The 16,514-nt window shown below is 39.5% G+C and overlaps 1 protein-coding gene across 1 annotated transcript in view; it reads left to right on the top strand.

Moving 5' to 3' along the window:
* The first annotated feature begins 3,243 nt into the window (after positions 1–3,243).
* The window catches only part of csrp1a (cysteine and glycine-rich protein 1a), a 31,699-nt gene continuing 18,428 nt past the window's right edge, over positions 3,244–16,514 (top strand). Inside the window, exons 1-2 of the mRNA XM_039748743.1 lie at positions 3,244–3,353; positions 9,338–9,447. Of these exons, the coding sequence (XP_039604677.1) occupies positions 9,339–9,447 (109 nt within the window). The 5' untranslated portion in view covers positions 3,244–3,353; position 9,338. The remainder of the gene's footprint in view (positions 3,354–9,337; positions 9,448–16,514) is intronic.

The raw sequence follows: 16,514 nt of genomic DNA, 5'->3' as shown, positions 1-16,514 counted from the left end.
TGTAGGGCTGGTATTAGCCTGGTGATGAGCGGTGCCTGGTTTCCTCCAAACGTGACGCCTGGCATTCACACCAAAGAGTTCAATCTTTGTCTCATCAGACCAGAGAATTTTGTTTCTCATGGTCTGAAAGTCCTTCAGGTGCCTTTTGGCAAACTCCAGGCGGGCTGCCATGTGCCGTTTACTAAGGAGTGGCTTCCGTCTGGCCACTCTACCATACAGGCCTGATTGGTGGATTGCTGCAGAGATGGTTGTCCTTCTGGAAGGTTCTCCTCTCTCCACAGAGGACCTCTGGAGCTCTGACAGAGTGACCATCGGGTTCTTGGTCACCTCTCTGACTAAGGCCCTTCTTCCCCGATCGCTCAGTTTAGATGGCTGGCCAGCTCTAGGAAGAGTCCTGGTGGTTTCGAACTTCTTCCACTTACGGATGATGGAGGCCACTGTGCTCATTGTGGACCTTCAAAGCAGCAGAAATTTTTCTGTAACCTTCCCCAGATTTGTGCCTTGAGACAATCCTGTCTCGGAGGTCTACAGACAATTCCTTTGACTTCATGCTTGGTTTGTGCTCTGACATGAACTGTCAACTGTGGGACCTTATATAGACAGGTGTGTGCCTTTCCAAATCATCTCCAATCAACTGAATTTACCACAGGTAGACTTCAATTAAGCTGCAGAAACATCTCAAGGATGATCAGGGGAAACAGGATGCACCTGACCTCAATTTTGAGCTTCATGGCAAAGGCTGTGAATACTTATGTACATGTGCTTTCTCAATTTTTTTATTTTGAATAAATTTGCAAAAATGTCAAGTAAACTTTTTTCACATTTTCATTATGGGGTGTTGTGTGTAGAATTCTGAGGAAAAAATTAATTTAATCCATTTTGGAATAAGGCTGTAACATAACAAAATGTAGAAAAAGTGATGCGCTGTGAATACTTTCCAGATGCACTGTATATGGCAACAGTTGGACATCTGGTCACACCCCATCCCTCTATTTCACAACTAGAGATAATTGGATTAACCAATCTACATGTGAAATTGAGGCATCAGTCAAAATAGTTTTTAAACAATTCATTTATCGAAATTTGCAGTTTATATCACAGATACTTTCAAAATGAACTAGTTCCTTTCACTAATTCCATGGCAGAGGCAATTTTTTGTCACAGTTACAGTAATTCCTACTCCAATCCTCAGCTCTAACTCAGGTCTCATTTGCCCCTGGCTGCTTTTCAGGCCCTTCTACCAGGCAGGTTAACACTGTGTAGATAATGTTAAGCGTGTCATCTCTGGGGTTCTAAAATCTCACCTTGAGCCAGCTTCATTCTTTAAAGTTTCTGGGTTTCTTTTTAAACAATACAAACCCTGACTTATGACCACAAAGACTCAATACATCTGATTCTCATTAACCTAATTATACTATTTTCATGTACCAGCAATACTTCGTCCTAACATCTGACAACCTACACAAGCCTTTTACAAGTGGTCTTTCAAATCCCAGGATGCAATGCACTGAGCTTCAAAGAGACTCTCTTTATGCTGAATATCCTTGCTTCTTTATTTTCATCAGGTGCAACTTTGTTAGTATTGTTTTAGCACTGTTTTCCTTTCAGAAAGTTTGTTGTTTCTCATATTTTTATCTTTATTCCAACATCCATCCAATATCCAACCAGCTATATCCCAACCACAGGGTCACAGGGGTCTGCCAGAGCTAATCCCAGCCAACACAGTGTACAAGGCAGGAAACAAACCCTGGGCAGGGAGCCAGCCCACCACAGGGCACAAAAACAATGGACAATTTAGAATCACCAGTTCACCTAACCCGCATGTCTTTGGACTGTGGGAGGAAACTGGAGCACCCGGAGGAAACCCACGTAGACACAGGGAGAGCATGCAAACTCCACGAAAGGAGGACCCAGGAAGCGAAATTGGGTCTCCTAACTCCGTGCCGCCCTGATTCTAACATTTTGAAAAAATATTTTGAATGTAATGTATTTTCTTTCTGTTTTTTCCTCTATTTTGAAAACACAGTGCACTGCCCTTAATGAGTAGTTTTAGAAGGATCATTTATGTCCCCTGTTATAAATTCTGGCATACTTAACTGCACCAGATGAGAAGCAAAATTACTCCAAGCCTGGATTTCTGCATAATCACTAATTTGGTCAGCATTATTGTGCTGTTCCGTTTGTATATTACTTTATTTGAGTTTACATATTTTGTAAATGTATATACTCACTTCTTAAATGCAAAGTCAATTTTACATTAATTTAATATTTAATTCCAGTAGTACACTGCAACCTTTCCGTAGCATCATTTATAAAGAATTGTGAATTTAATGCATACATGGATGTGAAAATATACTGTAAACCAGTTTATAATCCGTTTAAACTACCAGAATACAAACAAAATGTTATACAGGTAAACTCTGCCAAAGGGTAAAACAGCAATCATCCTCCATTCTATGATAGGTGAGTTTCATAAAAGGGACATACGACTGGCCATGTGTTTGGGGCGCACATTACAGTTTGGGCCATCGCGGCATTGACACTAGAATCGGCCATGGTCTCACCGATCGTCTTATACTTCTTTAATAATGAAATCACTTTTAGTTTATCATTTTACAAAGCGCGCTTAGGTCCACAAACATGTGTGCAGTAGTCGGGTGGATTGAAAATTTGGGTATTAGGTGTTAATGCGAGACTTCTTAATGCTGCTTTAATAAGTAAAAGGTCAAACTGGAAAGAACAGATAAAGAGAAGGACAGAAACTAACCGCAATTCAACACGTCAGCTTTATGCACTTAATACGGGCTTGCTTTTTTGTTAAATGCTTTTAATATTTTGATTAAATCCATTAAAATTTTTCATGCAGTATTTAAATGGTCTTTGTGGTTTATGCCTTTTGATGGTGTCTTGATGTATGTATAAATTTGTAACTTAAGTCAAATGTCAAACATAAGGTAAGTCAGGAAGTGTAGTGACAGACTGGCAGACACAGGTACTGTACGTACTGTACAATAATGAACCGCTGCGCCGAAATCAATTAATTCATCATTACCTTAAGTAGGACGGTACCAAAAACGCAATAAAAACAATCAATGGATGATCTGGTTTGCCTCGGCTTCACCTATTGAGACATGGGATGGGCAGCAGCAGCACTTCAAAAGTCAGAGGCGCCGAGAAAGAGGCGGATCGGCTGGGCTGTGATCTCTGTTTTTCACTTTACCCCCAGTTCCCTCCCATCCCCGCTTTGGCACCTCCTTCCCAAGCGGCAGTGTGCAAACGCCCTATTAAATTGGGACGTGCGCAAGTCGGAGCCACTTTGGTAAGGTGTCGCCCGGAGTTTGCCGATTGTTCAGGTAAGTGCGGACTCTCCTCTTGTGCAACTTAGACCACAGCGTAGCAATCCAAAGTGAAGTTGCGGTTCGTCTTACATTGCATACACAGGACTGTTGAAGACATTCGACCTGCACTGAGCCGTTGTGCATTTGGGAGTAACAGATCCTTATCCTCCGGTTAGCTATGGTCGTCACTCTTGCGCAGTTCAGCTCTGCTGGAGATCTTTAACGGTCTGGAGCGAACGGGTTCATTGCGCTGTCCACAGCATGTTGTTCACAGAAGGGACAGTGGGCTGGCGTCCAAGGACCTGGATTTTAAATCCCCCCCATCACTTTTTCACGTGAGACGTGCCTCTGACACCTTCTCGCGCTGATTCTGTTGAAAGGCTCGATGTAAAGTTTTGCAGCATAGCACTACAGGTCACCCTTTTTTTTTTTTTTCTTTTTACAACTTCTCATTACTTGTGCATGTCTTTACTTGTATTAGGCATGTGTTTGTTGGTGGGGAGTTCTTTAAGATATAAGAACTGATATTTGGGCAGTAAATGCTTTTCAAGTGCAGTAGGTGAGATTTGGGAGTAGCATCCTGTTTGTATGGGGGCACCAAATGCATTTCATGTGTTACATATGAGCCTTCTAGGGACTCCTGTCTAGCTGTCACATTGACCACAGTAGCATTTTGCAGTGGATGTGAGATCTTTGAATAAGGGGCCTTATATTGCTAGGTGGCAAAATCTTGTCCATCTTCCCAGTTAGTAACTCAAGAGTTAAACAAATTCAGAAAGTGTTTTTGAACTGTCCATATTTTTTTTTACTAAAGGCTTAGCTTGTGGCTAGAGTTGAAAATGGGGACATAGAAGCAGCAACACAAAAGTGCAACTTTATGTCTAATAATGTTAGCTGCATTTCAAGTGACTACTATTATCAGCTATTAGTCTGACCATCTTAGCGTCTTAAGAAAAAGGAGGTGCGTTCTGGAGCTGAAAGAGAATTATTAGAGAGTTATATTACAAAGAGGCAGTAACTGGAAGATTAAGGGGTACATCATTGGAGATTATTAATATTGCTGTCCTGACATTGCACCTATTATGTTTGCTTGTCTGGATACATACATGTTTTTATTTCTGAAATTCCTCTTTGAAGATTGCTTGCATATGTTTTCAAGCCTTTTCTTCATTGGCTGATGTCAGCTATCCAGTTGTGAAGAGCTGCTCATCCCTGCAAAAGTTTCCTGGGAGGCCTGCTAGGAAAACTGCGTCATGTTTACATTCCATCCAGGCGCCTGGAGCTGCATTTACTGCAAGTGGAAAGTTTGCCAGAAGTGGAGTGACTTCCTGACCTATCTGGCTGAACAGGGCGGCCACGTTTGCCTTTGTTCCTGTGCTTACAGAAGGCTGAATCACTTCCTAGATAATACTGGCCAACTACATGCTTGCTTAAAGACAGATAGGAAATGCCTGCCCAGTACAAGCCCACTTCACTAAATTTGAGAAAGAATTCATTCAAGTATTGTTACAAAAGGGTGTTTTGCGATTCATGTCCAGAGTATCCAATCACAAAGTAATCCATCAAGTATTCAAGAACAGTCTCAGAAGTGAAATTCAATGCAGGCAATAACAGAACTCTCTATAAGGGAGTGAGAGCAACCTTGGTTTTATACTGTATATGCCATAGCCAGCATTAAAGAGTCAGTGACAGAAAACCATCCGTGTACAGACTAACTGGACTGAAGGAGCAATGGATTTTTTTTTGTGTGTTCAGGACAAGCACTGAAACAGATCAATGTTTATGAATAAGACTGGACTTAATGACTGATTGGATTTGTCTGATAGAAAAGGTCCTGAAAAGATCAGAATCTAGTGCTATGTCCCATAAGTAAAGAGCTCAGAGAGTGATTAGGCAAATTAATCTGAGCACATGCTAGTGTCATGAAGCCAGCTGAAAAGTTTCAGTCAGTCAGTCATTATCCAACCCGTTATATCCTAACACAGGGTCATGGGGGTCTGCTGGAGCCAATCCCAGCCAACATAGGGCGCAAGGCAGGAACAAATCCCCGGGCAGGGCACCAGCCCACCGCAGGGTACACACACACACACAAACACACACACCAAGCACACACTAGGGACAATTTAGAATCGCCAGTGCACCTAACCTGCATGTCTTTGGACTGTGAGAGGAAACCGGAGCACCCAAACAAGGGGAGAACATGCAAACTCCAAGTTGTGTCATATGTAGGGAGTGGTTTGGTGGACATAAGTCTTGAAATTGATTACAAATTAATGTCATTCAGCCAACTGAAGGCTGTAGTGGGTTTGAGTGATAACTTTTGGAATGAGTTCAGTGGACTAGAATCAGGTCAGTGTGCTGGGAACAGTGCCATTTTAAGCCAGATTGTTTAAGGTGCTTGAATGTGCCTCAGCTTTAAAATAAAAAAAAGAAAAATTCATTTAAAGTTTTGGCACCAGTGTGATATTCAGCATATGAATTTGTTCACGGATCTGAGTGATTGCCTAATTGTTGAGTGGTGCTGCACATGTCCACAGCTGGTTTCAATACAGAAGAATGTCTGGGCATGGTTTTATTGTAGTACATGTTGTGCTTGGCCTGATTTATCACGGCAAAAATACAGTTTGAACTCACGATAAGATAAGTTAAAAAGCACCACCCCTCTAATGTTAATAAAAAGTAGATGCCTCAGGAAAGAAAATGGTTGCTTTTAGTTAGGAGGGGATGTGTTTCCTAATGATTTTTAAATGTCCTAACCATGTTATTAAAATGTGGAGAAGTGAAAGACCAGCTGATTTCCTTATACTGTACATATAGTCCATCATTGATTCTTTGTGCTTTAAGTTCCAAAAAAAGAGCATCTGATATTTTAGGCTGCAGACTTTTAACGAAACAGCATATTGTTTAGGGATTCTACAGGCTCTTAACTATTTGTTAACAATAGGTGGTCCAATGTTTTTTGAACAAATAAGGCATCCCATAATCCCTGCACCCTTGCTAATGAGCTCTCCTACTGAGAGCGCCAGCAAAATGTTTGTTGCTGATTTTTAGGATGCAATTAAAACCTTCTTAAATATGCCAGCAATGAGCCCTCCTTTCGCCTGTTCTCTCTCTCCCTTGACTGTTGAAATGATTGAGCCAGTGATGAGCAGGGCAGCAGCTTTGATTATGTGAATCTTTTTTTTTTTTTGTCTGTCTTCTTTCTTTTGGTAACTGATAGAAAACAGGTACAGTAAGTCCTACAACTGTAATGTAAGAGATTATCTTCTTCATGCTCCAGAGAAAGCCCACTCAAATTGGTCACATTTGCAGTAGCCATGAAAAGAGAGTATTACCTGAGTGACACTTAATAATAATAATAATAGTAATAATAATAAATTGTATTTATTTGTGCCTTTCCCATGATTAAGGCGCTTAATTCATGCATAGCAAGGCAAATATGAAATAAATGGTTAGCACTGTGGCATTACAAGTCCAGTGTCTTGGCCTTGAATTCCATGGCTGACTGCTGAATATGTGGAGTTTGCACATTCCCAAAATGATTCCAAAGAATGTTTAGACTCTAACTACAACTATTAGGCCACACTGCAAATCACAAGTAGATCTTATTTTATATAGTGCCTTTCCATAGAAGATACAATTCCAAGGTACTAAACTGAGTTCCTTCCAAATAGACTAAGATTTGTTATGGGCCATATGCTAAGAAGCTTTTGCTCAATAGTCCAGGTCATGTTTCATTTACCATGCAAAGTTTAAATTATATAGCCAAACATACAGATAGAGTACACTTTTTGCCTCTACGTTTCTTGAAGTGAGTAGCTCAGAGTCACTTAGTCATTTGATGTTGGTGATGGAAGTACTTGTCCACACTCCATATTGTGGTTGCATTTCTTATTCTCCATTTACAGTTGTGCTTAAAAGTTTGTGAACCCCATTGAATTTTCTATATTTCTGCATAAATATGACCTAAAACATCATCAGATTTTCACTCAAGTCCTAAAAGTAGATAAAGAAAAAACCAGTTAAACAAATGATACAAAAATATTATACTTGGTCATTTATTTATTGAGGAAAATGATCGAATATTACATATTTGTGAATGGCAAAAGTATGTGAACCTCTAGGATTAGCAGTTAGTTTGAAGGTGAAATTCGAGTCAGGTGTTTTCAATCAATGGGATGACAATCAGGTGTGAGTGGGCACCCTGTGTTATTTAAAGAACAGGGATCTATCAAAGTCTGCTCTTCAAAACACATGTTTGTGGAAGTGTATCATGGCACGAACAAAGGAGATTTCTGAGGACCTCAGAAAAAGAGTTGTTGATGCTCATCAGGCTGGAAAAGGTTACAAAACCATCTCTAAAGAGTTTGGACTCCACCAATCCACAGTCAGACAGATTGTGTACAAATGGAGGAAATTCAAGACCATTGTTACCCTCCCCAGGAGTGGTCGACCAACAAAGATCACTCCAAGATCAAGGCGTGTAATAGTTGTCAAGGTCACAAAGGACCCCAGGGTAACTTCTAAGCAACTGAAGGCCTCTCTCACATTGGCTAATGTTCATGTTCATGAGTCCACCATCAGGAGAATACTGAACAACAATGGTGTGCATGGCAGAGTTGCAAGGAGAAAGCCAGTGCTCTCCAAAAAAAACATTACTGCTCATCTGCAGTTTGCTAAAGATCACGTGGACAAACCAGAAGGCTATTGGAAGAATGTTTTGTGGATGGATAAGACCAAAATAGAACTTTTTCGTTTAAATGAAAAGTGTTATGTTTGGAGAAAGGAAAACACTGCATTCCAGCATAAGAACCTTGGTGGTAGTATCATTGTTTGGGCCTGTTTTGCTGCATCTGGGCCAGGATGGCTAATGAATTCTGAATTATATCAGAGAATTCTAAAGAAAAATGTCAGGACATCTGTCCATGAACTGAATCTCAAGAGAAGGTGGGTCATGCAGCAAGACAACGACCCTAAGCACACAAGTCGTTCTATCAAAGAATGGTTAAAGTTAATGTTTTGGAATGGCCAAGTCAAAGTCCTGACCTTAATCCAATTCGAAAATGTTGTGGAAGGAACTGAAGCGAGCAGTTAATGTGGGGAAACCCACCAACATCCCAGAGTTAAAGCTGTTCTGTACAGAGGAATGGGCTAAAATTCCTCCAAGCCGGTGTGCACGAATAATCAAAAGTTACTGGAAATGTTTAGTTGCAGTTATTGCTGCAAAGGGGGGTCACACCAGATACTGAAAGCAAAGGTTCACATATTTTTGCTATTCACAAATATGTAATATTCAATAATTTTCCTCAATAAATAAATGACCAAGTATAATATTTTTGTATCATTTGTTTAACTGGCTTCTCTTTATCTACTTTTAGGACTTGAGTGAAAATCTGTTGATGTTTTAGGTCATATTTATGCAGAAATATTGAAAATTCTAAAGGGTTCACAAAGTTTCAAGCACAACTGTATGCTCTATCTTTATTTTATAATGACGTGTTGCCTTCTCCTATCCCAGCAGAATGACAGGAAAAGGGAGGACCTGTGACTGTAATACACACTGCTGCTCAACCTCATATGCTCCCTACCCATTAGCTGAGGAAGGAAAAGCACAGGACATTTTCTAATAGGGGCTTCCCAGAGCTGGGCTCAGCCATTCAAGGTCAAAAGGCAAAAAAAGGCCTGCTGACACTTTGTGAAAAGAAGCTAGAATCATAAGTCAGTCTGTTCTAGTTAGTCTAAAATGGCATGACTGAGAAATCTTATACTTGTTTTTAATGACTCTGTTATTAACAATCTGTGGTGGCAGCATATGTTCAGAACTACTATAGGAACTGTTTAAGTGCTCTCCATGATCCTTCACTTTTCCTGTTCCTAGTGTGTTGATAGGCACCCTTTCAGATGAAAGTTAATGTTTGGAGCTATTGATATGACTTGCACACTTCTTGTCTGTTATGTGTCTTAAATTAAGAATTTTGGTTCCTTTTCTTCTGTGACAGGATGCCTTTCGGAGGAGGAAACAAATGTGGTGTGTGCCAGAAGACTGTCTACTTTGCCGAGGAAGTGCAGTGTGATGGAAAAAGCTTTCACAAGTCATGTTTCTTGTGCAGTGAGTCCCAGCTTTGACAATAAGAACAGTACTTTATCGCCCTCTCAAAGAAATATGTGAAGTGCAGTTTGTTTTGACTTTTTCACCTTAACTTTTATTCCATTCATCTGGTGAGGCTGAACCATTAGATTTTCTCTGTGGCGCCAGCAAGTGTCGGACAGAAATCAACCAGACTAACTATAACTCGTTTCCTCATGTCTGGAGCTTTAAGAGTTGCTTCACTTAGATATTCAAAAGTGTGACATATTAATGATCGAGCAGTGAACCTTAAACTATTTATTCATCTATTTTAATAATGTTATGTTTTCTGACCTAGGGTCTGTCTTGACACCACTGTGTGCAAGGTGGGAACCAAATCTTATGTGCACCAGCTAATCTTGGGGCACACTTAATGCATGTAGCCATACTTAACCTATACAGTGGAACCTCAGTTCACGACCATAATTCATTCCACAATTCTGGTCGTAAACCGATTAGGTCGTGAACCGAAACAATTTCCACCATAGGATTGTATGTAAATACAATTAATCCATTCCAGACCGTACGAACTAGATGTAAATATATGTTTTTTTAGTTTTTAAGCACAAATATAGTTAATTACACCATAGAATGCACAGCGTAATAGTAAACTAAATGTAAAAACATTGAATAACACTAAGAAAACCTTGAACAACAGAGAAAACTAACACTGCAAGAGTTTGCGCTATAGTGCTAGGAACCGCTCTCTAAAAACACTTCTTTTTAATGAGTTTTAAGCACAGGGAAAAAAATGAACATTTGAAAAATGCGTAATTTAATAAACCACCAAGAAAAATAACATTACCACAATGCATGCTGTGAACCGATCGCTGTAAACAGAACTGAAAACAAAAACAAGCCTTTTCTAGCTTATTTGTCCAGCCTTCCCTCTCTCGCTTGCTTGCTCGCTCTCTCTCTCTCTTTTGTGTGTGTGTGTGTGTGTGTCGCACGCCTCTGTCTGTGTGTGCCTCTGTCTCGTCTCTGTGTGTGTGTGTGTGTGTGTGTGTGTGTGCCTCTGTCTCGCGCACCTCTGTGTGTGTGTGCCTCTGTCTCTTCATGCCTCTGTCTCGCATGCCTCTCTCTGTGTGTGTGTGTGTGTGTGTGTGCCTCTGTGCCTCTGTGTGTGTGTGTGTGTGCCTCTGTCTCTCGCGCCTCTGTGTGTGTGTGTGCCTCTGTCTCTGTGTGTGTGTGTGTGCCTCTGTCTCACGCGCCTCTGTGTGTGTGTGTGTGTGTGTGCCTCTCTCTCGCACGCCTGTGTGTGTGTCGCGCGCTCTCTCTCTTGCTCGCTCACTGCACAGGAAATGCACAGGGAGAGACTGAACATGTACTAACCTAAAGGGAAACTGGCTTGTTCGTATACCGAGTGTGTGGTCGTGAACCGAGGCAAAAGTTTGGCAAACTTTTTGGTCGTAAACCGAGTTGTATATGTACCGAGACGTTCGTGAACCGAGGTTCCACTGTATAGGGTCTGTTTATAGATGTCATTTAATCTGCCACACATGTCATTGGAATTTGAAAGGAAATATGAAATATGCAGAAGAAAATGCATCCAGACATTGTGAGAACATGCTGATTTGGCACAGATGGTGCTCAACCCTGTGATTTAAGTCCAGGATTCTGGAGTAGTAAAGTAGCAGCACTAACCTCTGTGCTACCTTGATGCCCAAATTTTTAACTAGCCATATTTAATAAAAATGCATACAAGTAATTCTTTATGCTATAACAGGTATTCAGATTCACACTCAGCACTGTGTTGTTTTCTTAAATGAAACATGCAGCAATACACTGTATGACTTACCAGTATGTTGCTATGAATAGGGTGCTGTTTTAGTGTATTTTCAAACATTCTCTTCCTGATGAATGCATAACCACAGGCACAAAATGACAGCTGCTCTTTTTGAAAGCCCCATTTACAGTAATACTCCAGACAAATAAGTATGGAACTGCCAGCCTGATTTAACAGCAGCTTATACTAGGATGGTGCTTACCATCTTCCTGATTTGAGTTAAGTTAGCTAGGTGAAAACAAGTGCAATCTGTCTATATTTTTGTTCATAATTAATAATGGTTGTATATATTTTTAGTATTTTACTATATTCATTAAAATCAGTTCTATATCATTTTATGTAGTGCTTGTTCCAGACTCCAAGATTTCTAAAAAATACAAAAAAATGTTTTATTAAACAAAACACGATAGGGGTTAAAACAGGGAGAACACAAAGCATTATGTAACTAATCATTTAATAAATGCATCATTTGAGCCAGGCAATTTAAGGGCTGGCATTATCATCTATAAATCTTGGAGCTACCTATCCATGTCCCCGTTTTACCTCCTGTTCTGTTTATCCCTTTCAGTCTCTTTATTTTAGTCCAGCTCACATAGTTATTTCAGGATTAGCGAGGCAATGGCAAGGAGTGGCTGTTAGATCTCATTCAGCTTTGGGTTTACATATGTTGTAATTACTTTAAATCACTCTCATAGTTAGAACACACCTTCAAAACAAAATCAAGATGCCCTCTGGTAATACTGTATCCCTGTTTAAAGAGGCAGTAACTGAAGTGTGTTGTCCTTAACTGATGTCAACAGAAACTCCCTACTCCTTACTGGTCTTACTTGCTGCCTTCTGTTTAGCATTCTGGAGTAAAATGGCCCATTCCCTAGCAGTTCTCCACACATTATCTGTTAAAGATGGAAGAATTCCTTCAGATTGGCATAGATGAATATTGCTGTTCCCCTCGTGTCTCCTGTCTGCCTGCACAGACTTATTTTTCTCACTGCCATTTCTCTTCTGGGTAGTACTTTATCAGATGAGTATTTTTATATCCAGCTTCAAGGTCACTTGAAATGCTGGAGCTTATCCTGAAAGCAATGGGCGCAATGTAAGAAACAGCCCTTGATGGAGAACCAGTCCATCACAAGACACACTTAGACATGCATTTGCACTCATACAATATAATACTACTGCTATTATTCAACAGGGCGAGTATAAGAGTCACTTATAAGAGAAACTCCACACACATAGTAGGGTGGCCAGGATTGAGGCATATATAATCTTACTGGCTACTTTATTAAGTGCAGCTGGTAATTAATGTAAAAGCCATTCCTCGAAACAGCCAATCACGTGGCTGCAATTTAAAATGTCACATACAACATGCAGCCATGGTCAAAAGGTTTAGCTGTTGTTTGACTAAACTTCAGAATGTCCAGGAAAAACTGGGGCCCACTGCTTTTAATCAAATGCAGGAAAATGAGGCTAGAGTGAGCATGTGGTAATCAAAAATGGATAAATGAAGATTGAAAAAATTATGTGTTCTGAAAAATCTAGGTTCATGCTATATAGCATCCAGATAGGAGGTGAGAATTTGACAGGAACATTATGAATTCACCCTGACTTGCAATAACAGTATGGGCTACTATTAATAGTGTAATTGTGGGGGGACTGTTTTTTTTGTTACACGTTAGGCCCAATGATACCCTTTGGGCGTCATGTGAATGTATTGCTGCTCACCATGTACATGTTTATCCTGAAAGTTGCTGGTTCACTGCTGGCGATAACACAGAACAAATTCCCATACTAATACAGCAGGCCAAGGCAGCATCTGCACTCCAGCGTTCGTTTCTCATAACAGTTGTGTCCACAGTAGTATTGCTTGCATTGTCCAATTGTAGAGTCAGATTGTGTACGAGGAGTGATGACAGATGACCTTGCTCTAGGACTGACAGCATTGTGCCCTTCTCTCACTGTCTTATCATTGATGTAAGTATTCTGTCTGCCGGCAGTTTGAGAGCAGCAATCCGGATGAAAGAAGTTTATTGTGTCATTGTAGCTCTGGTGCGGTCACTTGAGGGTGACCAGATCTTGAACAGTCACCAGCCTTGCTGGCAGGAGCAACACCAGTATTGGGCTCAGGTAGACCTAAGCCCACTCACTTTCCTCATTGGCCCACCCTGCAACTTAGGTTTTAATTTTTTTTCTTCAAATGAAAATGAGTCTGTACTGCATACAATCATTTTAACACTCATTTCCCTTGATTAAAATATCAGTTGATTAAAAATGTACACAGAAAAAAATCACCAGTGTTAACTGTATCACTAGAAAAGTTAGTTCAGCTCTTAAAAAATTATTTAGAAAGTGCATATGGTGCTGGATGCTGATTAAACAACATACAGCTGCATAACAAGGTTTAGAAAATAAGACTGACTTAAATTTTGCTTATCACACATGACGTTAAGAGTAGGCTATCAACTAGTAATTTACTGAAGTTACCGTAGCACTCCACTGAATTGACATACCACTCACTGAAAATAGTTGTTCAGAAATATCTAATCATTTGCAAATCGCTGCTGTTGAGCTATTTCTTATTGGAGGAAAATGTGAATGATGTCTCAACAATCAGTCATTTTAGATTTTATTAGTGAAAGGAAACACACAGAAGTGCAAAACATCTGATGTCAGCTCTGAAAGTTTTGGTGATTCCCCATTAGCCAGTGTAAACCACGTCAATAGCACTTTCTTCACTTTAGCAATGGGTATGCTATTAAGGGTATTAGTGAGTGTGCTGAAAATCTACAACCACCTAGCTGCCAAAGCATTAGCCATGTCTCTCATCAGATTTGTCTGATATCCACAAGCCACCAACTCGATCGGTATTAAAGTTTCCAACTTCTATTATGGCCTGAAAGGTGCTCAGCTCTGTGGCTCATTCATACAACAGATCATAATGCATGGGTGGAATACTGAATATCGAAAGATGTAATTTTGGCATTTTTGTAATTCTGTAGTTGAGAACAGATTCACTGGGAACACAAGTATCAGATATGCATACACAAATTGCAAGGGAAGGCAAAATGGTAGTTGGACAGTTGTTGTTATATAATGCCATAATAGTCAAAAATATGGCAGACATTATTTGGCTGTTTCTGCGTTGTGATGGGCTGGTATATCTTACATATCAACAAAAGGTAGGCAGTCAGTTTTTCTTCATAATTTCTAAGTGTATTTAAACTAGAGTTAACAATAACCATTCAAACTAGATGTGAAAAAAAACAAAAAACGCTGTTTACATTAGTATGACTGGACTTCAAGATTAGACCCAACTGTGACAAATTTAGGCCCACAGTTGCTGTAGTACCGCATGTCTCACTACAAACTGCCATATACTGCTTTGCTGGTCAGATAGTTAAAACAAATTCGCAATTTCTTGTGAAAGTACACAAGCTATAACTTTGTAATTCACACATTTAGTAAACTACTTTTTTCCATCAGTATATATTTACAGTCAGCCAAAATCCGGATTGAAAATATAAAAAAAAAAAAGTCAGAAATTCCCAATACAGTTGGTAATAACTCTGCTCACACAAAGCACCCTTGGTGTACTCTGTACATGGATCAACCACATTCTCCAGCAATCACTGCCTTTAGAAAAGCAAACTCTTTCTCTCCCCTCCATCCTACCTTGGCTTCTGAGCTCTATTAATCTCCAAGGTGGGAATAGGTTTCCATTTTACAATTTACACAGTTCTGCAGCTCTTAAAACAAAATATAAAATACATACACACTGTATATTCTGAAAAATAAAGACACTAAAACAAAGAACACTAAATGATCATTAACCAAAAAGTTAAAATAAATTATATTTGGATTTTCTTAATCGTTACTTACGCGCAAGCCAATCAAAGGGAGTCTGTCCATTAGCTTGCAGATGCCTTAAACTTAAACAAGAGTACAAAATGCTTTGCAAGGTCAAAATGGCTCGGGCACATGCACTCCCTCAGATGCTAAGAAGGAATGCAAAGTGCTTTCTCTCTGCAATATGTTGGGTATGCATATGAGTAGGTTAGTCAAGGATTGTTTACTCTAGAGGATGGAGGGGAGGGAGTTTAGGAAAGGCCAGGTTTAGAACTATACACGAAAAAACAAACAATAGTGTAAAAAAGTTAAAATTCATAATGTAAATTATAACCCAATACAAAAGTAAAATGTGTAACACATTAAAATAGCTTGCTTTAATGCTAGAAGTATAAAAATAAAACAAACAAGTTGGAGTTGTATGTAGTGGAGCATAATTATGATATTATAGCAATAACAGAACCCTGGCTAAATAACAAAGATGGACATGAGTATAACAGAGGGGGATATACAGTACATTTTTAGGAAGTATAGTCATAACAGAAAATGAGGCAGGGTGGCTGTTTTATGTCAAACTGAATTTAAATGCAAGTCCATTTCATTTGGATGATGAGCCCCATCTTAGTGAGGACATCTGACTTTCTTTGGAAAGCATTAGGGAAAGAGGCCTTATTTTAGGAGTGTGTTACAGACCGCACAATGCAGAGAGTAATTTCAAGACAAACCTTTTTAGTAATATTAAAAGGTCAAGTTTACAGGAGGATATTATAGTCATGGAGGACCTTAACTACCTGAATATTAACTGAGCTAACCTTGCAAACAGTAGAGCACAAAAGCAGAAGCTTTTAGAAGTAATCAATGACTATTTTTATCAGAATAGAATTGAGGGTGTAGAAGTGATTGAACCACTAGGGTGCAGTGACCATAATACAATTCTGTACAATTCTAGGTGTTTTGGAAATGTGCAAATGCATAGACTAAAACTGTTAAGTTTAACTTTGGTAGTGCAAATTTTGAGCAGATGCAGAAAAATCTAATGAACGGATTGGGATAAGTTTTTAGGTGTGAAGACAGTCGAGGAGTAGGACAGGTGCAAACTTAAATTTGGAATTAGTAGGACATTTAAAAAAAACCTGCAATGGATTAGTAAAGAGATGAGAAAACAGTTTCAAAGGAAAAAAAACAGCTGTATAAGGCATATAAGACTAATAACTCCAAAGGGAATCATAGGGCATATGAGAACATGAGGACATTAGGGAGGCTAAAAGGCAGTTAGAGAGGAATATAGCAGATAAGGTGAAAGATGACCCAAAGAGATTCTTTCAGTGTTTTAGTAGTAAAATAACAGTCAAGGAGGATGTAAAGTGCACCAGGGGTAGTAAAGGGGAATAAAAAAATACAGACAGTGAAATAGCAGATA

Source organism: Polypterus senegalus, chromosome 3 (genome assembly GCF_016835505.1).
Source record: "Polypterus senegalus isolate Bchr_013 chromosome 3, ASM1683550v1, whole genome shotgun sequence".
NCBI lineage: Eukaryota > Metazoa > Chordata > Cladistia > Polypteriformes > Polypteridae > Polypterus > Polypterus senegalus.
This window is presented reverse-complemented; position numbering and strand designations above follow the sequence as displayed.